The sequence below is a fragment of the Pelophylax lessonae genome, assembly GCF_965119305.1.
Source record: "Pelophylax lessonae genome assembly, chromosome: 9".
Taxonomy (NCBI): domain Eukaryota; kingdom Metazoa; phylum Chordata; class Amphibia; order Anura; family Ranidae; genus Pelophylax; species Pelophylax lessonae.
The window spans coordinates 187862454-187889111 of record NC_138776.1 but is presented as its reverse complement, the minus strand read 5'-3'; the positions used below and the strand labels follow the sequence as shown (position 1 = coordinate 187889111).

The window sequence follows — 26658 nt, the reverse complement described above, 5'->3', positions numbered from 1 at the left end:
ACCTGCAGAAAATGTTTTAGCCAATTGGTCAGTGATTAGATAGGGCATCTGTAGTAGGTAGGCTGTAATACTGTAGATACAGTTAATTATACCACGCTTTTGGAAATTGTACTGCTTTACAGTGTCAGGATAGATACTATTGTGACTCTAATTTTTATTACACTATTCTATGCTGATTGATTTTTGAGATTTCATACTTTCAAACACATAAAAAGGATTGTGTCAATGCATTAATTTTCAAGGAAGAACATGCTTCTAATATTTTTATTATTTTTATTTTATTCATACACATACTTTAGAAGATAAACATATAGCAAACATTTTTTAAGCATCCCTTCATAGAATGTATTCTTCTGCCATGGTTTAAAGTAGTTCTATTGAAATTCACAGATAACTAGTCGCAGTAAATTGCATGGAATGTCATTCCATTTCCCATTGTCCTGGATCTCTACACAGTCTTCATTATCTTTGCTGTTATTTGGCTCCCCTAAGTTCCAGTTAGTAAATGCCATTTTCTCTCCTGTCAGATACTTGAATACCCCTTCAACCTGTAAATCTGATATACCCAGGAAAGCTTTGATTGTTGTCTCTCCCTTACTGTGAAGAATCTCTTGAGCAGCACTATTTTCTACTGCGTTTCTTGGCGTAGCCAAGTGACCTCCAGCTTCTTTACATGTCTTCTGGGCATTTTCAAAATTTTCTTCAAGACCATTGGTCACAAAGACTTTCTCACCAGCTTGTTTACCGCCATGGAAGAGCAGAACTGAAAGATTTTAAGCAAAACAGATTATGGCCTAGTTACTAGTATATTGATTTAATAGAGGTGGCATATAGGGGAAATACAGATTTTTTTTTTCTGCTGGCCTCTGTTACTATTGGTAGATGAAGTAAAGCTTCAGATAAAAGAGGCTAAATACGGATAGAAAACTTTACATGTCAGTGTAAATGGGTTGATTGTATTTTGCTGTATTTATATGTTAGATTATTTGTTAGTGTACTGTATAACATATCGTATATAATTAAGAAATGGAAAGAGCTGCGCTTGTCTTCCAAAAACAATATTAGAGACCATCTAAAGCTATATGTTTTTCTTCATTTTGGATAGAGTAGAGAATAGTTAAAGCTTTTGCCAGACTTTTTTATAAAGTATCCCTGTCCTATGTGGAGAACTTCCCTTCACTTGTTGTCCTATGGATGGAACAGTAAGTGAGAGAAAGTGTCTTAAAAATTTGGAAAATAAAGTAGATCACCATTCAAACCACAGCTTATGTGCTTCAGCATCAAGCCATCATTACTACCTCCAATGACGGTTTGATGTTGAAACTTGTAAGGTTTGGTTTGGATAGTGATGTCACCCCACACAGCCTGTCCACTTGTGGGTCGATGTCACGGTAGAGCTTTGAAAGAGAGAATGTATACCTAAGGCCCCTTTCAAACTTATGCGACCTAAAAGTTGTGTGACTTTACCACAATTTTGCTGGGATTTTTTGCCGCAAATATACCATGATTTTGACTCGATTTTCCCACGATTTTGACTTGAAGCAATGCCTATGTCTATGGACCTCAAAACACATTAAAACCGGCCCAAAGTAGTGTAGGGACTACTTTGTAGTCGTTGCAACTTGAAGTCGCACAGATATGAAGGATACTCATTGGAAAGCATACGTCTTGATAAGTATGTCTCTGATAAGTACGACTTATCATTCGACTTTGCAGTTCTGAGTTGCAGGACAAGTCGCACAAGTGTGAAAGTGTCGGGTTGACACTCCAAGACTGGAAGTGTAATACTTGTATTTTTGAAACAAAACATAAGCTTTTTCACACTATGGACACCTCTCTTCTCCCCTTTATGTCTGCATAAAAGCAAAGGGTACCAGTGGATGAGCAAACTTCCATCTTGTATATTTTGGAGATGAACACAAGGGCTGTAAATGAATGAAGAGCCTTTTTACTCTTTATGTACTAGAGAGGATTATACGAGCTAGAGAGGATTTTCCATTCAATTAGAGAACTATTGGAATGGGGAATAGATAAAAGGATATTGTGCTTGTTAGTGGGTTTCATTTGGTGATTAAAATGTTACTAAACTCACACCAGTAAAATCAGTCTGTATATGCAGTAAAGCATGCTTGTTATACTCACTGTGAAACCTAAGGGTTTCATCCTGCGCATTGTGTAAAAAAGCTGTTTGATTCTGTCTTCTCTGATCCTCCCCTTCTTCCATGGTCCCCAAACCATCTACCGATAGAACAGAGCCTTGGAGGCAAGCTGCACATGCTCAGTTTGGTGTGTATTGCTAGAAGGTTTTTTTTTTTTTTTCTTTGGGAGGGTGCATGTGTGATCAGCACATGGCCGATCAGCACTGTCCAGACAGAGGGTCAGGGGTTCTGCAGCCTCATAGTCTAGTGAAAACTCATCCTACAAGTCTCACCTAGACACTGATAGAAGTCACAAGACTGCTATATACTGCTGATGAGAAAAGATATTTAACAGTTTATATTTACTAAAATAATTGCATTTCTATCTTCTGTGTACTGTAGAAGACCAGATATAGTGAATGCAGGGTCCTGGGTTTAGTAACACTTTAATTCCCAAGTTGGCGAGTACAGTGTGTGCTCAAGAAGGGACATCTGGTGATATGGTGATCACCAGAAAGTTTTTGGACATCATTGTTTGGGACAGGTTTAATTTGGGTACCAGTGTATTCACCGGGTATAAGGACTGCACTTTATATGTACAGTATTTACAATTCTTGACATGGACTATATGAATTATTTTGAAGTTTAATTATTTATTTTTTTATGACGATTTAGCTTGATACATTCATTTTTATTAGTTAGGATAAATTATTTGTGAAAGTTTTTATTTCATGTATAGAGTCACATAGCGCGATTACAATTGAAATTATACGCAAACACCTTTTTGGTCACTAGTAAGTGAAGCTCATTTTCCCATAATTTTATTTATTTTTTATCCATCTATTGACACAGATTTCTGTATTTTACACAATCTTTCATCATAAATTTAGGCCAAAATGTATTCTGTTACATTTCTTTTGTAAAAAATAACCTAATAAGTGTATAAAAGTTTCTCTGTGCAAAGGTTAAAGAGTCTACAAACTATAGTATATGTATTTGAAAATCGATCAATATGATGTACTGATGGCCTATCTCATTTCTTGAGGCCCTAACATGCCAAGACAGTGCAAATTCACCTCAAATTACCCTTTTTGGAAAGCACAGTCCAAGGTATTTACTAAGAGGGATGGTGAGTTTTTGGAAGTTAAGATTTTTTTGTAATAATTTTTTTGAAAATAAGGAAATTAAATAAACATTTTTTTAAGAGTTCCCATTTTAAGTTATTTCTCACACACAGCATAGGCATAATTAGAATTACACCCCAAAACACATTCTGTTATGCCTCATGAGTATGGGGATACCACATGTCTGAGATGTTTTTTTACAGCCTAGCCACCAGGTATGGGCTGAACACCTCCCTGTTTGGTTCGCAACAGAACTCCCGAACAGGGGATATATTCTAATCTGAACAGAGAACCCCATTAAAGTCTATGGGAGCCAAGCAGTAAAAATAAAGGCTTATATGCAAGTAAATGGTCATAAAAGGGGTATGAGGGTCTGGTTACTGCCCTGGGGACATTTATCAATAAAACATTTATTTTTTATTTTTAAACTATTGTTTTTTCAGGAGCAGTGATTTTAAATGATGCATAAAGTGCAACAATAAAAATGAAAAGTTCCTTTAAATAGAGTGCCTGGGGGGTCCCCCTAATGTGCTTTTAAAGTGGTACATTTGTAGCATATACAGAAAATGCTACAGCAAAAATAAAATTTCTAAAGAAAATAATCACGTTTAAAAGGATTTGCAGTTACAATTCCCGGCTAATAAAAAATGAAGAAAAAAAACAGCATGGGGTCCCCCCCTTCAGTCCATACAAGTCCCCTATCTGAACATTCAGCCTGGCGAGTGAGCGCCCCCTCCTGAACTATACTGGGCCACATGCCCTCAGCATGGGCACCTTGTCCCCATGTTGATGGGGACAAGGGCCTCTTCCCGATAACCTTGAGCTGTAGTTGTCGGGGTCTGTGGGTGGGGGGCTTATTGAATCTGGAAGCCCCCTTTAACAAGGGGGCCCCCAGATCCTGCCCCCCCCCATAAAAAAAAGTGTCCTTCGATTTAAATCCATCGTCAATCACGATGCCTGCTGGACCTGAAAAATAGACAAAAAAGAAACCGTTTCCACCTCCTGGGAGGCCTCCGGCCGATGGCTCTTTCTTCACTTTGACAGCTCGTATAAAGGAAAGGAAAGGGGCCACCCAGCTACATCACCGGTGGCACCACCCCTTCTGACAACATGTGAGGCCATGTGAAAAACGGTTTCCTGTGTTTCTTATTTTTTATACTTTTTTGGGAGAATGGGTAGAGTACAATGTACCCAATACCTATTCATATAGGGGGGGCGGGATCTGGGGGCTCCCTTGTTAAAGGGGGCTTTCAGATTCCAATAAGCTCCCCACCCGCATACCCCGACAACCACAGCCCAGGGTTGTCGGGAAGAGGCCCTTATCCCCATCACCATGAGGACAAGGTGCTTTGGGGTAGGGGGCGCAGATTTTGGGGGGACCCCATGCTGCAAAGTCAGCATCGAACCGATTTGAACAGTGCCATTGCAGGCAATAGGCTGCCAATTGCCATGTGATTTGACCTGTCAAATGGCATGACATATCACGCCAATGTGAACAGGGGCTAAGGCTTTCAAGGGGCATAAATTACACATTTAATTTTCTGACTACCATTCACATTTTTGGAAGCCCTGGAGAACCAAGACAGTGGAAATGCTCCCAAAATGACCACATTTTGGAAAGTAAACACCCCAAGGTATTTTTGAACAGGCATGGTAAGTCTTTAAAGGACTTTTTTTTTTTTTTAAATGCTGAAAAAAAAAGTGTATTTTTAACACAAAGTTGGCAATCTAATATGGCATTTCTCCCACATAGCATAAGCATACTTAGAATTACACCCCAAAACTCATTCTGCTCAATATACAAAACCAAATGTACCAGAAAAGTTCATTAATCAAAAAAATGACTTTGGAATCGGGCGTCTGACATAACTAGAACTTCTTTGCTGCCTGGTTGGACACAATAGCACTGAATCATCCTTTTTGGCTAATGATAAGCTGTTCGAAAAAGGCAACTATCCCTTAAGGAGTTGTTCTCCCTTTATTCCTCTCTTCGAAGGCTTTCCTTTGAGGAATATTATAATCTAGGGGTTACACCACCGTTGGCTAAGTGGTATCTGCCCTAGTGTGACAACTTATGAGGGGCGGTACTGGTACACCTCGGGAAGTGTGGAAACTTAGGAGGATCTATTTATTTGACACACCTGGAGAGGAAGCTGGTTTAAGGAGAAAGGATACCATCCACGCTGTTGATTATTACGCAATTATTATCATTGGAGCTGGTGTGGATCTCTGTTATGGGGATCTACACATTCTGGTAAGCAGCCACATATTTGGGTGTTCGGTGGAGGCTTCTGTGTTGTCCAACCAGCATACTTTTATGGTACTTTCTCTCTGAGGGGTTCACTGTTCATCTCTATTGGTAAAATACAACTTTTTTTTTTGTTAGTATTATTTTTTTTATAAGAAAAATGAGAACTTCCGCGCTATGGATTAAGTGGATAGATAAGTGAATAATTAAGTGAAAAAAATGTGTGTATAAATAAATAAATAAAAAATATGTAGTAAATGTATGAAATATAAAATATATATATATATATATCTAAAAATAGGCTGCAGCCTCCCTGGATGATAGTCCGGAGACTATGCACTGGATATAAAAGGAATAGGGGTGATGGCGCTGCCTATATAATTTAGATATAATAAAAAGCTGTGCTGTAAAGTGCCTTAAGCTAAAAGCAATAATGTGTAATATTCAAACAATAATATATTTTATAAAAACTTCAATTAAGTGCAAGTGCAAGGTATAAAAGTGCCTGCAGAAAGATTAGAAAGTGACTGGTGCAATGATGTATGAGCAATAAATAATATTTAACATGCAATGTTAATGTGCTAAAAAATATATAATGTGCTAAAAAGTATAAAATATAATACTATATAAAGTGAGCTGTTCCACTAATACCACGTGTTGGTATGGGGAATAAAAAAGTGCCAACAGAGCAACAATAGAAAAAAGTTATTATTTTAAAAAAATACAGCTTGCAATGTCCAATAAGAAAGATCCAGTAGAAAAGTCTATTTCATGTGCGGTGACTTCAAAAGCAATAAAAGTGACAACACTCGGAACAAACCGACACTCAGGTGGAAAAGTGACCCCGTGGTGGGTGGTAAGGTGCTGGGATTCCTTTGATAAAATTGCACACTTACCAGAGACACCCACCCCACACAGGGGTATAGAGCGGGTGTGTTTATGGGTCTGGCAACCTAGCGGTATCCTCCTATCCCTGGGTGGAGGGCGTGTGCCGAGGATCAGGCTGGTCCTGGTATGGATGTACCCTAGGATGGTCCCCTGTGTGCCTTCCTGCCTAGGTATATTCCGAGGGATCCACTCAGCTCCACTCCCGATATTTAAACCAGAAAATAAATGGTGGACATAGTGTAATTCCGCGATATGCTTTATTGAGCAGAAATTTGAAAAGGTACTCACATTAAACAGGAAAAAAACGAGCGTGACTGTATTGTCCGAGCGCTTGCGATCCAAGCCTCGTTCCCATATAGGTTTACCGGAAATGACTTGACACGCTGTACGCGTTTCGTAGCTTGTACGTCATCAGCAGCGTCAAGTCACGTCCGGCAAGCTTCCCTTAAATATGTATGCGGTAACCAGGCAACCATGATAGAGCTTCCTGATTTGTTGTGCAGTCCGGGCGGACTACGTAAACATGGCGCATGCTAGAATGAAAAAACTATGTATAAAGCAGAGATGACTCCGTCCGAATATATTAAAAAAACTCTTAGCGAGGCGATATATATAAAAATCAGTGTAAAATGGTTCCTGGTCATGCATATACATATTTCCGGAAAAGTAATATACATTCGGTATTCGAATACATAAGAAAGTTTATATATAAACATCAATACATGTCGATAAAAGTAACTGTTAATAAAATATAAAATATAAAGAAATAAGAAATAAAAAATAAAAAATGTAAAAATATATATATAGGAAGAAGATGAATGTAAAGAATATAAAAAATGTGAAAATATTAAAACGGGGGGGGGGAAGTGTAGAAGACGGGTATATGTAGTTTTAAACTGTGTTTACGATGGGGAAATTAATTGGGAGACATCTAGTGGACATGGGCAGAACTACACGAAATAATGTCAATAAATAAATATATTGAATTCACATGATTTTAGAAATATATTAAATATTTTAAAAAGAATATTAAAATGTATTAAAATGTTTAACTAAGAGGCGGATAGGAACTGTATGGGGGTAAAAGTGTTGCAAATATCTAGTGTTAAATCTAATAAATGTAATAATCATATGTGGAATTTATTTCCATATGGCACGCATAATTTAAATGAAGTTACACTAGGACGTCTCACATGTATGTGTCATGTCCCAATATGTCACAAATGTTAACTAGATCTAAAAAGTATTGAATAATCCCAAGTTGCACAGATAAAAATGAATACTAAAAATTAGAAATAAAACAATTTAAATCGATATCTAAATTTAGGCCTTTAGGCTGTAGTGTATGTAATCTATAGATCCATAAAGTTTCATTTTTGGAGATCTTTCTTGTTTTGTTGTCTCCTCGCCAATGTGCGGATATACAATCGATGCCACAGAAAGTGAGGCCTCTAGGGTCCTTATTATGCTTCTCCGCAAAATGCCTAGACAGGCTGTGCTTAGGAAAACCTAGACGGATATTTTTAATATGCTCTCTAATTCTGACACATAACGGTCTGGTGGTCCTACCCACATATTGTAAACGGCAGGGACATTCCACCAAATATGTAACATGGTCTGTCTGGCAAGTAATAAGTTTATTAATATTGAAATTTTCCCCTGTTGTTCTCGATTTAAATTGTAATATTTTCCTCGGTTGTTTTGGGTTAGTCTTACAGGCCAAACATCTTTTGCACCTAATGAACCCCTTAAGGTCTTTGAACATCTTCACTGGTTTAGGTGGATCCACCACGTTGTGCACTAATTGATTTCGTAGTGAAGGTGCCTTTCTGTATATAAACGCAGGTTTATTGGGTAGCAATTTGGAAAGGGTCCTGTCGGATTTAAGTATAGGCCAGTATCTCTTGATGATGCGTTCAGTCTCTCTGAAATTTTTATGGAATCCTGTAATGAAAGCCATTTCTCCTCTCTTGTTTGTACGATTCTTTTTGTTTAGCAAATCGTCCCTATTCATTTTGGATATTATTTCTCTAGTTTTGTATAATTTCTCTTTGTCGTATCCTTTTTCTACAAATCTGTCCAATAGGATTTCTGATTGTGTTAAAAAATCTTCGTGTTTATCACAATTCCGTCTCATTCTTATGAACTGGCCTTTAGGTATATTCCCTTTCCAATTGGGATGATGGCAACTATTAATAGGTATATATCCGTTTCTGTCTGTGCTCTTAAAAAAAGTTCTACTTTTTAAAACATGTTCCTCCTTAAAAATTTGCAAATCTAAAAAATTGATCGATTCTTGGTTCCAATTGCCGGTGAACTTTATTCCAAAAGGATTATTATTAAGTATTGCAAAAAATTCTTTTAAAGTGTCTTCAGTGCCATTCCAAATAATTACAATATCATCTATGTAGCGTTTGTAAAAAACCAACTCTGGAATATGTCGCCCATAGACACACGTTTCCTCTAGTAAGTCCATGAGTAAATTAGCAACACTCGGTGCATATTTGGCTCCCATAGCCACACCTTTTGTTTGCAGATAGTATTCTTTATTATGCCAAAAGAAATTATGTGACATTGCCAATTCTAATCCCTCAATAATATATTCTATCTGTGTTTGTTTTAATTTACTATGTTGATGTAATGCCTTTTTTACTGCCCGTAGGCCATCTGATTGGGTGATGCTTGTATATAGCGAATTCGCATCTATAGTGGCTAGGAAGCACTGGTCTGTGATGGGAATGGATTTTAAATCCTTAATAAGTTCGGAGCTATCTTTAAGATAGGATCTACCTTTTTTGACTATTGGTTGTAGATTAGTGTCTATGTATTCACCCAGTCTTGAGAACAGTGAATCTATGCCACTTACTATAGGTCTACCGGGTGGCTTCTGTGCGTTTTTGTGGATCTTAGGTAAATAATATACCACTGGTATCTTATTCGATTCAGATATTAAATATTCTCCTTCTTTTTTATTGAGTATTCCTAGTTCCTTCCCCTTTTTCACGTAGTCTTTAAGTTTCTTTTTATATGTTTTGGTAGGGTTGCTTTTAAGCTTTTTATATGTATCAGGTATACTAAGAAGGTGGCTCATTTCGGCTTCATAATCAGATTTGTTCAAAATGACCAGGCCACCTCCCTTGTCTGCGGGCCTGATGACTATGTTTTTCTTTTTCTCTAATTTCTTTATGGTGTGTTGGATGTAGTTGTATTTTCTTGGATTGGTTTTTATCTTACGTAGATCCGCCTCTACCATTTGTTTAAACGCACTAATGCATTCTGCTCCCGGTACTTTAGGGTTAAAGAGAGATTTATTCCGTAACCCTGAATGCTCAAATTTAGAATTGACTGATGTTTGCGTGGAACCTTTCAGGCTAAAATGCTTCTTTATTTTGAGTTTTCTTAAAAACTTGTGCAAATCTATAAAAACTTCAAATGGATCCACTTCTTTATTTGGGGCATATTTAAGACCAAGATCTAAGATAAAAAGTTCATCTGAGGTAAAAACAACATCAGTCAGATTAAAAATGCCCTGTCCTAAAATTCGCGTCTTCTTTTTCTTCTGGCCTCCTCTCTTCCCTCGTGTACGTCTTCGTTTTCCCAGTATTGGTTCTGGTATTGTGGTCTCAAGTATCCTGTTTGTTGTTGACCTCTCCATGTCCCTTGGTATCCTCCTTCTCCTCTGGGTGGGACCGGTCTTCGATTCCTGGGGTGGAAAGTGTTCCAGTTGTTGAACCTTTGGGGGCCTCCCCAGCCTTGCCTTCCTTGTGGTCTTGGCCATCTTTGAGTTTGTTGGAAGCCATATGGTGGGGGTCTTGGGCGGGGACCCCCCCGAAAAAAACTTCTAGGTTCTTGATATTGTGTTCTGCCTTCCCTATTGGGTGTGAAGGATTCTCTTCTTTCCAAAGGGGAATACCTATTGTATGTAGGAATCTGGAACCTTGAGTTTGGTGTATTAAGAATAGAAGGTCTAGACCTGGGTCCTTGAGAGGGAGAGGATCTAGTATCTGGTCTCCTTAAATTCCTGGGTAGATCAAATCTATTCTGGGGTGGAGTGGATTGCAATTCTCTATGTTCTCTGTTAGGTCTGAAAGAGACGACTTGAGGTGTAACAGAAACAGGTGTTTCTGGTTCCTCCTCAAATTCTCCATCATCTATTGATGACTCCATTGACGATGGGATAGTGGGTGTGGCGGGAATTTCCATTTCTTCCACCTCTCTTGATTGCCATTTATATACTTTGTGTTTTTTGTAATCGTTAACGTCTCTGCTAAATTTTTTCTGTTTCTTTAACTGCAATGCTGTATTATACTTATTGATGTAGGAATGTAATTCTTTCTCCTTATTCTTATATTCGTTAAGCTCTGCGTATGGTGTTAGTGCGGTTTTTAAATTGGTGATATTCGTTTCTATATTCCGTAATTTCACTTGTCTCCTTTTAATAATAAGTGTCAGAAGTTCTGTCTCGCACCTATTAAAAAAGACATACCACTCATCTGCCAATAAGGCATCATCTAACCCATCATTGGGATTCACATCCCATCTCAGTCTCCTAGGAGTGATTTTTTCTTTAATATACATTCTAAGGATGGATATGTCCCACCATACTCTGAGCTGTTTTTCTAATGCATGTTTAAGTTGTTTAAATAAACCTTCCATGTCATGTCTATTGGCAACTGTTTCTTGATTAAAAATATCTTCTATGTTAATCTCTCTGTTAGTGACATATCCAAATAGATCCATTGCAGTGGCCTGGTCATTTTGAACAAATCTGATTATGAAGCCGAAATGAGCCACCTTCTTAGTATACCTGATACATATAAAAAGCTTAAAAGCAACCCTACCAAAACATATAAAAAGAAACTTAAAGACTACGTGAAAAAGGGGAAGGAACTAGGAATACTCAATAAAAAAGAAGGAGAATATTTAATATCTGAATCGAATAAGATACCAGTGGTATATTATTTACCTAAGATCCACAAAAACGCACAGAAGCCACCCGGTAGACCTATAGTAAGTGGCATAGATTCACTGTTCTCAAGACTGGGTGAATACATAGACACTTATCTACAACCAATAGTCAAAAAAGGTAGATCCTATCTTAAAGATAGCTCCGAACTTATTAAGGATTTAAAATCCATTCCCATCACAGACCAGTGCTTCCTAGCCACTATAGATGCGAATTCGCTATATACAAGCATCACCCAATCAGATGGCCTACGGGCAGTAAAAAAGGCATTACATCAACATAGTAAATTAAAACAAACACAGATAGAATATATTATTGAGGGATTAGAATTGGCAATGTCACATAATTTCTTTTGGCATAATAAAGAATACTATCTGCAAACAAAAGGTGTGGCTATGGGAGCCAAATATGCACCGAGTGTTGCTAATTTACTCATGGACTTACTAGAGGAAACGTGTGTCTATGGGCGACATATTCCAGAGTTGGTTTTTTACAAACGCTACATAGATGATATTGTAATTATTTGGAATGGCACTGAAGACACTTTAAAAGAATTTTTTGCAATACTTAATAATAATCCTTTTGGAATAAAGTTCACCGGCAATTGGAACCAAGAATCGATCAATTTTTTAGATTTGCAAATTTTTAAGGAGGAACATGTTTTAAAAAGTAGAACTTTTTTTAAGAGCACAGACAGAAACGGATATATACCTATTAATAGTTGCCATCATCCCAATTGGAAAGGGAATATACCTAAAGGCCAGTTCATAAGAATGAGACGGAATTGTGATAAACACGAAGATTTTTTAACACAATCAGAAATCCTATTGGACAGATTTGTAGAAAAAGGATACGACAAAGAGAAATTATACAAAACTAGAGAAATAATATCCAAAATGAATAGGGACGATTTGCTAAACAAAAAGAATCGTACAAACAAGAGAGGAGAAATGGCTTTCATTACAGGATTCCATAAAAATTTCAGAGAGACTGAACGCATCATCAAGAGATACTGGCCTATACTTAAATCCGACAGGACCCTTTCCAAATTGCTACCCAATAAACCTGCGTTTATATACAGAAAGGCACCTTCACTACGAAATCAATTAGTGCACAACGTGGTGGATCCACCTAAACCAGTGAAGATGTTCAAAGACCTTAAGGGGTTCATTAGGTGCAAAAGATGTTTGGCCTGTAAGACTAACCCAAAACAACCGAGGAAAATATTACAATTTAAATCGAGAACAACAGGGGAAAATTTCAATATTAATAAACTTATTACTTGCCAGACAGACCATGTTACATATTTGGTGGAATGTCCCTGCCGTTTACAATATGTGGGTAGGACCACCAGACCGTTATGTGTCAGAATTAGAGAGCATATTAAAAATATCCGTCTAGGTTTTCCTAAGCACAGCCTGTCTAGGCATTTTGCGGAGAAGCATAATAAGGACCCTAGAGGCCTCACTTTCTGTGGCATCGATTGTATATCCGCACATTGGCGAGGAGACAACAAAACAAGAAAGATCTCCAAAAATGAAACTTTATGGATCTATAGATTACATACACTACAGCCTAAAGGCCTAAATTTAGATATCGATTTAAATTGTTTTATTTCTAATTTTTAGTATTCATTTTTATCTGTGCAACTTGGGATTATTCAATACTTTTTAGATCTAGTTAACATTTGTGACATATTGGGACATGACACATACATGTGAGACGTCCTAGTGTAACTTCATTTAAATTATGCGTGCCATATGGAAATAAATTCCACATATGATTATTACATTTATTAGATTTAACACTAGATATTTGCAACACTTTTACCCCCATACAGTTCCTATCCGCCTCTTAGTTAAACATTTTAATACATTTTAATATTCTTTTTAAAATATTTAATATATTTCTAAAATCATGTGAATTCAATATATTTATTTATTGACATTATTTCGTGTAGTTCTGCCCATGTCCACTAGATGTCTCCCAATTAATTTCCCCATCGTAAACACAGTTTAAAACTACATATACCCGTCTTCTACACTTCCCCCCCCCCCCCGTTTTAATATTTTCACATTTTTTATATTCTTTACATTCATCTTCTTCCTATATATATATTTTTACATTTTTTATTTTTTATTTCTTATTTCTTTATATTTTATATTTTATTAACAGTTACTTTTATCGACATGTATTGATGTTTATATATAAACTTTCTTATGTATTCGAATACCGAATGTATATTACTTTTCCGGAAATATGTATATGCATGACCAGGAACCATTTTACACTGATTTTTATATATATCGCCTCGCTAAGAGTTTTTTTAATATATTCGGACGGAGTCATCTCTGCTTTATACATAGTTTTTTCATTCTAGCAGGCGCCATGTTTACGTAGTCCGCCCGGACTGCACAACAAATCAGGAAGCTCTATCATGGTTGCCTGGTTACCGCATACATATTTAAGGGAAGCTTGCCGGACGTGACTTGACGCTGCTGATGACGTACAAGCTACGAAACGCGTACAGCGTGTCAAGTCATTTCCGGTAAACCTATATGGGAACGAGGCTTGGATCGCAAGCGCTCGGACAATACAGTCACGCTCGTTTTTTTCCTGTTTAATGTGAGTACCTTTTCAAATTTCTGCTCAATAAAGCATATCGCGGAATTACACTATGTCCACCATTTATTTTCTGGTTTAAATATCGGGAGTGGAGCTGAGTGGATCCCTCGGAATATACCTAGGCAGGAAGGCACACAGGGGACCATCCTAGGGTACATCCATACCAGGACCAGCCTGATCCTCGGCACACGCCCTCCACCCAGGGATAGGAGGATACCGCTAGGTTGCCAGACCCATAAACACACCCGCTCTATACCCCTGTGTGGGGTGGGTGTCTCTGGTAAGTGTGCAATTTTATCAAAGGAATCCCAGCACCTTACCACCCACCACGGGGTCACTTTTCCACCTGAGTGTCGGTTTGTTCCGAGTGTTGTCACTTTTATTGCTTTTGAAGTCACCGCACATGAAATAGACTTTTCTACTGGATCTTTCTTATTGGACATTGCAAGCTGTATTTTTTAAAATAATAACTTTTTTCTATTGTTGCTCTGTTGGCACTTTTTTATTCCCCATACCAACACGTGGTATTAGTGGAACAGCTCACTTTATATAGTATTATATTTTATACTTTTTAGCACATTATATATTTTTTAGCACATTAACATTGCATGTTAAATATTATTTATTGCTCATACATCATTGCACCAGTCACTTTCTAATCTTTCTGCAGGCACTTTTATACCTTGCACTTGCACTTAATTGAAGTTTTTATGAAATATATTATTGTTTGAATATTACACATTATTGCTTTTAGTTTAAGGCACTTTATAGCACAGCTTTTTATTATATCTAAATTATATAGGCAGCGCCATCACCCCTATTTCTTTTATATTATTTTTTTTATGTTTTTTTCAGGACCTCTGGGATCTCTACGGCTGCATGATGGCCTTCCTCCTTTCCACCTAGACCCAGTTTGAGCATTTACTGAGTGTGAAGTAGTCCCTTTTACCACATTGTTATATGGGTATACGTATGTGTGTTAGGCAGCATATCTGTTTCTCATTACATCCCTTTATATTCATCATGAAGGTCCATCGGATTGGCCCTGAGGAGGAGCAGTCTCAAAATTCATGAGGCATGTAGGCATGATATACAGGTGCATCTCATAAAAGTAGAATATCATCAAAAAGTTAATTTATTTCAGTAATTCTATTCAAAAAGTGAAACTTGTATATTTTATATAGATGTGTTACACACAGAGTGATATATTTCAAGCACTTCTTTCTTTTAATTTTCATGAGTATGGCTTACAGCTAGTGAAAACCCAAAATTCAATATCTTAAAAAATTAAAATATTGCGTAAGACCAATAAAAAAAGTATTTTTAATACAGAAATGTTGGCTTGCTAAAAAGTATGTCCATGTACAGTATAGTATACACTCAATACTTGATCAGGGCTTCTTTTGCATGAGTTACTGCATCAATGGCATGGTATGGAGGCGATCAGCCTGTGGCACTGCTGAGATGTTATGAAAGCCCAGGTTGCTTTGATAGTGGCCTTCAGCTCATCTGCATTGTTGGGTCTAGTGTCTCTCAACTTGCTTTTGACAATACCCCACAGATTCTCTATGAGGTTTAGGTCAGGCGAGTTTGCTGGCCAATCAAGCACAGTGATACCATGATCATTAAACCACTTTTGGCAGTGTTGGCAGGTGCCAAGTCCAGCTGTAAAATGAAATCAGCATCTCCATAAAGCTGGTCAGCAGAGGGAAGCATGAAGTGCTCTAGAATTTCCTGGTAGAGGGCTGCACTGACTTTGGACTTGATAAAACACAGTGGACCAACACCAGCAGATGACATGGCTCACCAAACCATCACAGACTGTGGAAAATGTTGCATTTTGTTTGGAAATCGAGGTGCCAGAGTCTGGGGGAAGAGTGGAGAGGCACAGAATCCAAGTTGTAAGAGGTCCAGTGTGAAGTTTCTACAGTCAGTGATGATTTGGGGAACCATGTCATCTGCTGGTGTTGATCCACTGTGTTTTATCAAGTCCAAAGTCAGCGCAGCCCTCTACCAGGAAATTATTTTTATCTACCAGGAAAATACTTTTTTTTATTGTTCTTATATAATATTCTAGTTTTCTGAGATACTGAATTTTGGGGTTTTACTAGCTGCAAGCCATAATCATCAACAATAAAATAAAGAAATGCTTAAAATATACAGTATCTCTCTGTGAAAAGCATCTATATAAAATACAGGAGTTGCACTTTTTGAATTGAATTACTGAAATAAATTAACTTTTTGATGACTTTCTCATTTTTTGAGTTGCACCTGTTGTCCTCATTAGATGTAATGGTATTATAGCTGCAGTGTTTAAGATTAATTTGCTGCTTTTTGTGCCTTTTATGGATATATAACTTTAGGAACACTATCAATGTCAGGTACAATAATCTATAGCCTGTGTAAACAATTTTGTGTTTTAACTTGGGAATAATACAGCTTTGTTAAAGTTTGCATCAATTGTTTTTGATATGGGGCCCCATAAAGTCCCTGCCACCCATTACATTTTCTGTGTACATTTTTTGGGATGGCCACACCATCATGTTTTTTTGTTGATCTGAAATCTATATCTTCCAATTGAATTTACTTTGAGCATTGGTTGGCTTTTGCTGCAGTGGATACATGAACTAAAGTCTGAGATTTATTTGCTTGGTAACACAGCACTAGGTGCTCCCATCAATATTATTTTACTGACTTTGTAGGCATAACTTGGTGCCAGCATTGGAGATTTTGGTATTGGATTGGTGCACTGGAAAGTAAGGATTGATCTTCCTGCTTCTTAGATCAAGAGAAAAAATATTCAGTAAGTAAATTGCTCATTGCTCTTACAAACTTTAAACTTTGATATATCACTAGATAAGTATTACTTACTTTTATTATATTTATTAAGGCTTGCTTGAAGCAGATGTAGTTCTCTTTCAAATACTTTCAACTGGTCCTTGACAATATCAACCTCTAATTAGAGAAGCCAACATTAATAACTGGAAAAATGCATTTACAGCTACCATTCAGAGGTTTAAGCTTGATACATGTTCAATAGGGATTAGTTCAGGTCTGACATGGGTTTGAGGCAAACCCAACACGTTCAAGGTTCGCAGACCCACCCAGTTTATGCACCAACTTAATCATGGACCTACCTAACTTGTACCTCACCATAGCAATCAACTACTTATGGACTTTAAACTTAGGTCAGCTGACTTAAAAGGGCCAATCACAGGGGCTTTGCTTTGTGCCAGCCCCTACTATAAAAGGCTGGATTCCCAGCAGCCATTTGTCTTACTGTTCTGTAACAACACATACAGCATTAGGACACTTCCTAGCATGTAATTTAAAGGATTGCTGTTTTTCCATATGGAACTCGCAGTCGCATTAAAAGGAGGATCTACTTTGTTAAATGTCTCCCAACTCCATATACCCTTTTTCTTTTATAATATCTTCCCCATTAGCCTTGAAATTGTCAGAATTTTGCATAGACCTTATTAGGGTTCAACTTTTGACCATTACACAGAATTCAACAAATCTCCTCACAAATCAAACCCGGGCAGGTTCACTCATCCCTAATGCTCAGGTATGAAGTCTTGGGATGAGTGAATCCACCAAGGTTCAGTTCACCAAGGGAGTGAGAAATGCACATAAAAATTGCAATCTGTAATTTCTGCTGCAAACCCTATTGAAACCCTATTGAAGTCAATGGGAGGCAAATTTTTGTGAGAAATAGTGACTCATAGCCAGCCAATATTGTGTAGTGCCCGACACAGAAAATACAATAATTCTTTAAAACGCAGGTTTATGTAATGCCTTAGAGCTATATGTGGTGACATGGAACATCATGATTTTCAGCAGCAGTGTACTGGCAACATATTTTTGGCTGTGGAATTCCATTTTTTTCATCAGCATCCCAATCCACCTTTAGTTGAATCATATACATTAACAAGGCTTTTTTTTTTTCAAGTGACTTTAGCAGCAACAAGTGTTTTCACAGCAGTAGTACTCTTGCTTCGATCAGCAGAAATAGCTTGGTAACAACCAACTGCACCATTTAAAAAGATAAAAAAGGGAGGGTTTGGTAGAAAATGTCCAGCAGCAGGGCAATTTTGTATGAAGGGGGACAGGCCCAAATGCAGAACTACTGTACCTCTTGCTCTTGCTCTTACTTGCTTTGGCTGAATTTGTTTGTCTTGCAGGACCTGCTTTCCCTCTATTGTCATCATGTGTGGCACCTCTGCATTTCATTTTAGGCTTGTCATTGCTTTTTTTGGGTAATTGCTTAGCTGTTTTTTTAGTTTAGTACATAATGTCCTAAAAAGATTTTCAGTCTACCAGAGGAACTACTAAGGTCTGCCTTGGTATACCCTTTTGTGTATTTGAAATACGTCATGATCAAAGATACCTCTTAGGTAGACATTCTAGTTTCCATTAAAAGCATTATTTCTGACAAAGAAGCACTTAGTGGGCCTACACTTCTGCACTGTGGTATCTAATTTTACTTTATACATCAGAATGTTTAGCTCTTTCTTAATAGTTGCAATGGTTGGTTCAACTGAGGTCTTCCAAATTTTGAGAATCACACTGTGAGCCACCGGTAAACATAGATGGATTCACTGGAAAAGTTGACTGCATGAACCTGATATGGATATCCTTGCAGTTTAGGATACTTAATTTGCGTCCTTTGGGGATAGTTAGGTTTGTCACCCCAAAAATGTAATTCACCTGACCTGCCTGTCACTGTGATTTTTTTTTTTGGGGGGGGGGGGGGTCACATTTATTTATTTGTTATCACATCTGGCAAATTTACTGCATAATTGTTGTTGTTGCAAATCCAAACCGTACCCCTAATGAAGTCCAAATGGAGATGCTAGCTTCCTGCAGCAGCTGACTTTTGAGAAAGTCAATATATGCTTATCAGCAACAACACTGTTTAGCATGCTTGGACTGTATGCTTTATGGAAAGGAGTGTTTTTGCTACAGCTGATGGATGCATGCATTATGAAGGTACTCACATTTTTTATACTTGTGGAAAGAAAAGGTTTACTTTAAAATTATACATCCTTTAAAACCTCAAACTGATTTTTGAGTTATTGCATATAGTGTAAACCATAAAACATACTGTACATGAAGTGACTTTAAGAGCCGGTTATTTCATCGGTCACCATAAAGAGAATTTATTTGATAAACACTGTTAATAGATGAAATATTACATAGGATAAACTGATCCTTCCACGTTATTATCTTACCTGATGTTGCACTTACACCTTGTTCTCCTTTTTGTCCAATAGAACCTTTGTCACCCTTTGCTCCTGGTGGGCCAATCTTCCCTGGAGGTCCCTGACTGCCCCGAGATCCTTGTTGTCCTTTGTGAGGGAATACACAAAAAAATGTATCTATGACTGTTAAAATGGTATAGATATACAGTAATTAATGCAATGTCAAATGTAGCTGAAAGTTTAGTAATTTTCTGAATTCCCAAGGTACAGCCCGGAATACTGAAAAGTAAATACTGCCTTAGTAAAATATCATCATCCTATTGTTTTAATTTAATCAACTTCAAAACATGAGTTTTTACCTACAAATGTGATTACTTTGACATGAAATAAGTACTAAAAATAATCGCAAAGAAAAATGTCCTGCATGAGCATAAGTAATATCCAACCTGAACTTGATGCTGTGATGATCACTAATATCCACTGCTTTTGGACAACCCACTGGGCATATGTAGATTTTTTTTCCCAAGCATAATAACATGTTTATTGGAGGGGTTGTGTTATGGTTGTGGTTTTCCCATTCTTAACCAAAAAAAAAAAAAAAAAAATCTTAAAAGAGAATTGTGGGATTTAAAAACAAAGATAAATACTCACCTCCCTGCTGCAGTATCCATGTGCTACTGCAGCTGTCCCCCAGAACTGAGCAATCACTGACAGCTAACTGCTCAGTACTCAGTCTTTCCAGAGCAGAGAGTTGTGGCTGTCAGACATCACTCTCTGCTCGGCTCCTCCAATGCTTCCTGGATCTCCAGGCTGGGGAGGAAGCAGGAGTGGCTGGCTCAGGCTCTAAGGGGTGCTGACCAAATGGCTGAGCCAGCTGTTAGTCAGGCATCTGGGTGCATCCTGACATTATTGTCAGCATCCTTCCATAGCGTGGAGCATCTCTGTGACGTCAGCCAAGAGTAGGCTTTAGCCCACTGTTGGCTCATTCTGGGTCACAGGAGAGCACAACTAAGTGCGCTCCTGTGACCAAGAAGAGAAGTTCATTACCAAGAAGAGAAGTTTATGTAAACCCTAAATCTAATTTTCAGTATGTTTGGTATTAACCTAACTATATATTGTATATTTTTCAGCTATTTGTGCCCACCGTTTGGAAAAGATTTTCTTTTTGAATTTAGTATTGTATAGTATGGTAGTGTTGATATGAAAAAATGAACTTGATTTTGTCATTATGATGTGATTATGTACTTTCACTTATATTATACATTTTATACATGACATGTAACACATTTTTATACATTTTGTAGATTGGACACCTTTTCCCCCTTTACTCCTCCTGATGAAGTTGAAAATTCAACGAAACACTTAGAGTTTGGCGCTTCTGGAACATACCATGTTGGGAAGTTGGGTCTATGTACAGTAACTAACAAATAAACTCTGTTATTCAGAGGTAGAATTCAGATGTTTGATGAGGCCAGAGCTAGGAGGTGTTGATGTATGAAATTGGATTCTGTACTTTTTTTATTGTGATCTTTTTAATATATATTTAAATAAATATGATTTTATGATATAAATTATTGTATTTTTCTGATTATAAATTTGGCACCAGTTAGAAAATTCCAATTATTAACCACTTTCCGCACAATAATGAAAATATAAGTGGTTATACTGGGTCGATGGCTGCAGCTGTCAGCCAAAACCCAGGTATTAATATTTTCAGCCAGCAATTCTTTCTGCTAAAAGTGATCTGAGTGGCTAATTAGGAAGTGGGTTGCTTTTAGAAGCAGCCAGAGGGGTCACCACCCTCCCTCCACTCTCCGGCACAATTGTATGGTTTCCTGGGCTTACCCACCTCACCGGGAAGCCTGGGATCCAATCTGACGATTGCAGCTTCTTACAACAGAGCTGATCTAGGACCTGAAGGTTTTCTGATTATCTCTATGGTCTAGGATATCAGAAGTGACAAGCATTTTTTTATCACAACCAGTTAGGGCAAATGTAAACCGAGCCACTTTTTGTTATTATTTGGAAAGCATCAGATCATTTATTTTTTTTTTTTTTTGTTTTTATCTCATGCTTTCAAAGGTAGATAAGAGAGCCCACATGTCTCCATAAAGAGGACCTGCCATGCTTTATTTTTATAACAAGGGATTTTTACATTTTGTTTTTTTTTTGTTTTTTTTTTTGTGACAGCAGAAGCAAAAAGAAATAAAGGGACAGTTTAAAAATGTATTTAAAAAAAATAATAATTAAAAAAAAAAAAAAAATGTAAGCACCCCTGTTCCCCACGTGCTCACGCAGAGGTGAATGCATACGTAGGTCGCACACACATCATATGTAAACGGTGTTCACACGTGTGGTGCATTACTGCGAATGTTATAGCAAGAGCAATAATTCTAGCTCTAGCCCTTATTTGTAACTCCAAACTGGTAGTCTGTAAACATTTTTAAAGCGTCACCTATGAAGATTTTTAAGTATCATAGTTTGTCGCCTTTCCACAAATGTGCGCGATTTTAAAGTGTGACATGTTAAGTATCTATTTACTCAGTGTAACATCATCTTTTATATTTTACCATATAAAATTAAAATGTATTTTTCCCCAAATAATTGTGTTTGAAAAAACACTGGGCAAATAAGAAATTGCAATGACAACCATTTTCTTCTCTAGGACCTCTGCTAAAAATATATATATAATGTTTGGGAGTTCTATCAAGAAAATACTGATTATTAATGTAAACAAAAAGTGTCAGAATAGGCCTGATCTTCAAGTGGTATAAGGTTAAAACTCTATTGTATTTATAACTAAAGGAGGGAGTTGAGAATCTTCTTACAATAACTTGTGTGAATATTTACTTTAATTGTCCACTCAGCTCAAAAACATATTACTGTTTACTATTTTCCTCTGCATAAATTATGTGTTAAATTAGTTGTACATTGCCACAATTTATTTCATTAAAATGTTCAATTTCTTTAGTGATTTAATAAAAATACGTAATAAAAATATGGGTAATACAGAAAGAGAAGGCTGCTGTTTGAATTCTAGGTTAAAGGCTTTTTTTTTTTTTTTTGTATTAAATACAAACTTCGTATGTAACAAGGATACTGTGGAAGTGAGATGTTTGTGCTGGAGTGCATACTAGGGTAGCTTATCTCATTTGTTCCTCCTCCTACACCTTATTTACCGTGCGTGCAGTCAGTCATGTAATTTTTCTTCTGTGTTTTTGTAAAATCCATGACTTCTGGAAACGTATGTACTATGAATCAACATTACCTTTGTCCCCCTTTTCCCCCTTTGGTCCTTCTTTACCATCTCTTCCATCTCTGCCAGGCAATCCAGCGGACCTTTGCGAACTGCATGAGATAACTGCGCAAGTATTGGTAAATTCTTCACATTTACCATTATCAGTTGATGTGGTGGTAAAAGCCTTTATAGAGATCCCAAGTAATAAAATATTTAAAATCCTTACCATATACATTGTTCAAGCTTTCACCCTAAAAACAAATACATAATTACTTATGACTGAGTTTATTACGTTTAATGAGTTTTGTAGATTTAAGGACAAGTACATCCAACATACACTTGCAATAATCATTTGCAACTTTTTATATATAAGTTTTTTTTTTTTTTTTTAGTATAACACTGGCCCTATTTTGAGTTACCAAAAGGTAAACTGGACAGGTCTGGTTCACACTCATAATGCATATATATATAATAATATATTATATATTATATAATAATATATATATACAGTATCTCACAAAAGTGAGTACACCCCTCACATTTTTGTAAATATTTTATTATATCTTCTAATGTGAAAACACTGAAGAAATGACACTTTGCTACAATGTAAAGTAGTGAGTGTACAGCTTGTATAACAGTGCAAATTTCCTGTCCCCTCAAAATAACTCAACACACAGCTATTAATGTCTAAAATGCTGGCAACAAAAGTGAGTACACCCCTACACCCCTAAGTGGAAAAGTCCAAATTGGGCCCAATTAGCCATTTTCCCTCCCCAGTGTCATGTGACTCATTAGTGTTACAAGGTCTCAGGTGTGAATGGGGAGCAGGTATGTTAAATTTGGTGTTACCTCTCCCAGTCTCTTATACTGGTCACTGGATGCATATTGAATTGCATCATATACAATTAAGACGTTTAATTGTATATTAAGGCAATAATATTTTGGACCTGTTCACCTCATATGTGCTATCGCAATATGTCACTGGGTTAGTAAGATTACTCCAATCGTATAAGATATTTGGACTTGTGTTTGCTGCCACTGATTATTTCACTTATTTGTATAATGACTATGGACTTTCCAGTCATTATACAAATAAGTGAAATAATCCTATGATTACTATCAGTGGCAGCAAACACAAGTCCAAATATCTTAAAAGAAAGGAGTAATCTTACTAATCCTGTGACATAAGGCTGTGCTAATGGGCACTGATAAGGCTGCACTAATGGCCACTGATGAGGTGGAAATTATAAGCTGCACTGATTGGGCTGCACTGATAAGGCAGCACTGGTATGCTGCACTGATGGGCATTGATATGCTCTAATATGCTGCACTGATAGGTGCTGATAGGCTGCACTGATGAGCACTAATATGCTGCTCTGATGGCCACTAATGAGGTGGCAATGGTGGGTACTGATAACCTGCACTGATGGGCACTAATGAGGCTGCACTGATATGCTGCACTCATGGGCACTGATGAGGCTGCACTGATGGGCATGTGGTGGCACTGATAAGCTTTACTGATGGGGCTGCACTGATAGGCTGGCCACTAATGAGGTGGCAATGGTGGGTACTGATAACCTGCACTGATGGGCACTAATAGGCTGCACTGATGGCCACTGATGAGGCTGAACTTATGGGAACTGATGAGGCTACACTGATGGGCACTGATAGACTGTGGTTGGAGTCTGTGGTTTACAGATGACAGGGTGGGTCATAAACAGGGAGGGGTGTGGCCTTTACAACCAAAATACACCACTGGATGTATGACATAATTTGCCTAGACCTGTAGTCTAGAAAGTAACTGAAGAAATGTGAATCAAATGTTTAAAACAAGTTCAAATGATATACCTTCCTATCTATTTACTAATTCTAGCAGCATAAGAGTTAAAATATATATATTTTTTGATTGAGTGAAGTTCCGCTCTAAGTTTTGGAACGTCTATTATGCAAGTATTGACTTTAGTTCCTGAAGTCATGCCAGGTCCCTCTCACCTCCCTTACCTCAGTATTGGTTCATTCCTATAATGGACCTCCTACCTAACAAAAAATATGGTGCAGATAATGGGAGATTCAGGGCCAAGCGTGGTTTGGAACCATGTTTTTTATTTGCATGCTGTCTGGGATTCAGACCCGCTGGAGGCTTTATGAGATAAGAGTTTTCTGTGCCTGCTAAATATATATATATATATATATATATATGTTTACTTTCTCTACTTTCTTTACTCTCTCTTTTGAAACCTCAGAGCAAACATCAACTAAATCACTGACCAAATTGCATTATGTTTCCTCTTTAGTTTGCCATTGAGACATCTACGAATTGAATGATTTAAAAGCATAATTATAATATAATCAAATATGCATACTGCTAAAGACACATGACAACTTTCTGTTATAAAAATAAATAAAAATAAATAAAATAAATAAATCAATTCAAGAGACAGTTTTAAAACAATCATCAAAAAATGTCATATACAAGCTTTACATTTTATAAGTTCACAATAATATCTTACTATATATAAATGCCTATATTGTGCAGTGAATTAATTCTGTACTACAAAGTATTCTCAAAATTGCGAATTTTATGAAAAAAAATAATAATAAATGCTTCCTTCCACTGTTATAAATAGGATAATTTCAGAAGGAATTGAATATCATTTGAGGAAGGATTATTTTTAGCTCTCTAGCATGCACTGTTAAACAGGACCTCTTACGCAACATTTAACATAATGTTCTGTTCTATATATTTGCTTTTTGATAAGTAAAAAAAATACATAATTGTATCTTTCTAGCCTGCAGAAGTCAAAATATTGTAGAAACTGCTCATGTACTTACCAGGAAACAGCATGTGTTGACAAGATAGAGTCCTTTTACTTTAGCATTACACCAGATGTTTTCAGTTTTTTTTTTTTTTTTTTTTCATAAACTACTATTTAGTTCTTAATTTTAGGCATACTTTTTACACGATAAATGATAGGCATTTTGCAGCATTCCTCTTGTCCTTATTCTACTTGTTTTAATGGTGGGTAAAAAAAAAAAGGTTAATTACTACAATGTTTTAGCAACTAAAAGAAATTGTTCCCTATAACCATGTATATTTGCACATCCAAATTTAAACAAAGTTATGCAATTGAACTTTGCCTTTTAGTACTTTGGTTTGGCTTATGTTCAAACTGATTTGTTTTTTTTTTTTTTTTTTTCAAAACAATTTGAACATTTAAAATCAGTTTTTAAGAGATTGAGTTTTTCACTATGGATACTTTTTTTATTGTGGCAAGAATTTAGATTTTAGTGTCAAGAGCTTAAAAGTTTATTTCAGCATCTATATTTTTATTTACAATTATTATAGATATCTGCGTTACACACAGAGTGATATATTTCAAGCAATTCTTTCTTTCAATTTTGATGATTATGGCTTACAACAAGTGAAAACCCAAAATTCAGTATCTCAGTAAACTAGAATATTACATAAGACTAATATAAAAAAATATTTTTAATACAGAAATGTTGGCTTAGTGAAAAGTATGTCCATGTACAGTATAGTATGCACTTAATACCTGGTTGAGGCTCTTTTTGCATGAATTACTGCATTCATGCGACCGTATGAGTTGCTACCTCACTGACAACAACTTTCTCGATCCCGTTCAGTCCGGCTTCTGTCCACAACATTCCACAGAAACTGTCCTACTAAAACTAACCAAGGAGCTACTAACTGCTAAAACCAATCACCAGTACTCCATACTCATACTCTAAGTGGCGGGTCACACTTGTGCGATGCGGGAAGGCTACGAATTCACAGCCTGTTCCCGCATCGCAAACGCACATCTGGCAATTCACACTGCCATATGCGATACGCAGGGGGTGTCAATGAAATGTTAACGACACCCCCAGTTTGATCGCATATCGCAGTGCGATCTGTCAGTTCACACAGGATCGGATCGCACAAGTGTGAACCACTGTATGGCTGAATTTGCATCCGCACCTCCGATCGCATGTAATGAAGGAGCAGTGCGCTCCAAATTACATACGATCGGCGCACTCGATATAGTGTGAACCGGCACTAAGACCTTTCTGCTGTCTTCGACACAGTTGACCACCCACTCCTCAAAAAATTCCACTCCCTTGGCCTCCATGACTCTGTTTTTTCCTGTTTTTACTCCGACCTTTCTCAGCGCGCTTTCAGTATCACATGCAACAACATCTCCTTCGCTCCTCTTCCTTTTTCTGTTG

The 26658-nt window shown here is 37.0% G+C and overlaps 1 protein-coding gene across 1 annotated transcript; it reads right to left on the bottom strand.

Annotated features, from left to right (window-relative positions):
* Window positions 1–261: 261 nt before the first annotated feature.
* LOC309563614 (pulmonary surfactant-associated protein D-like) lies at window positions 262–25492 on the bottom strand. Its single transcript, XM_082268120.1, has 5 exons — window positions 25264–25492; window positions 22462–22682; window positions 19224–19340; window positions 16861–16944; window positions 262–763 (listed from the first exon to the last, which is right to left on the bottom strand). The coding sequence occupies exons 2-5, from the start codon at window positions 22664–22666 to the stop codon at window positions 375–377; spliced, it is 795 nt and encodes a 264-aa protein (XP_082124246.1). The 5' UTR covers window positions 22667–22682; window positions 25264–25492; the 3' UTR covers window positions 262–374.
* Window positions 25493–26658: the final 1166 nt, after the last annotated feature.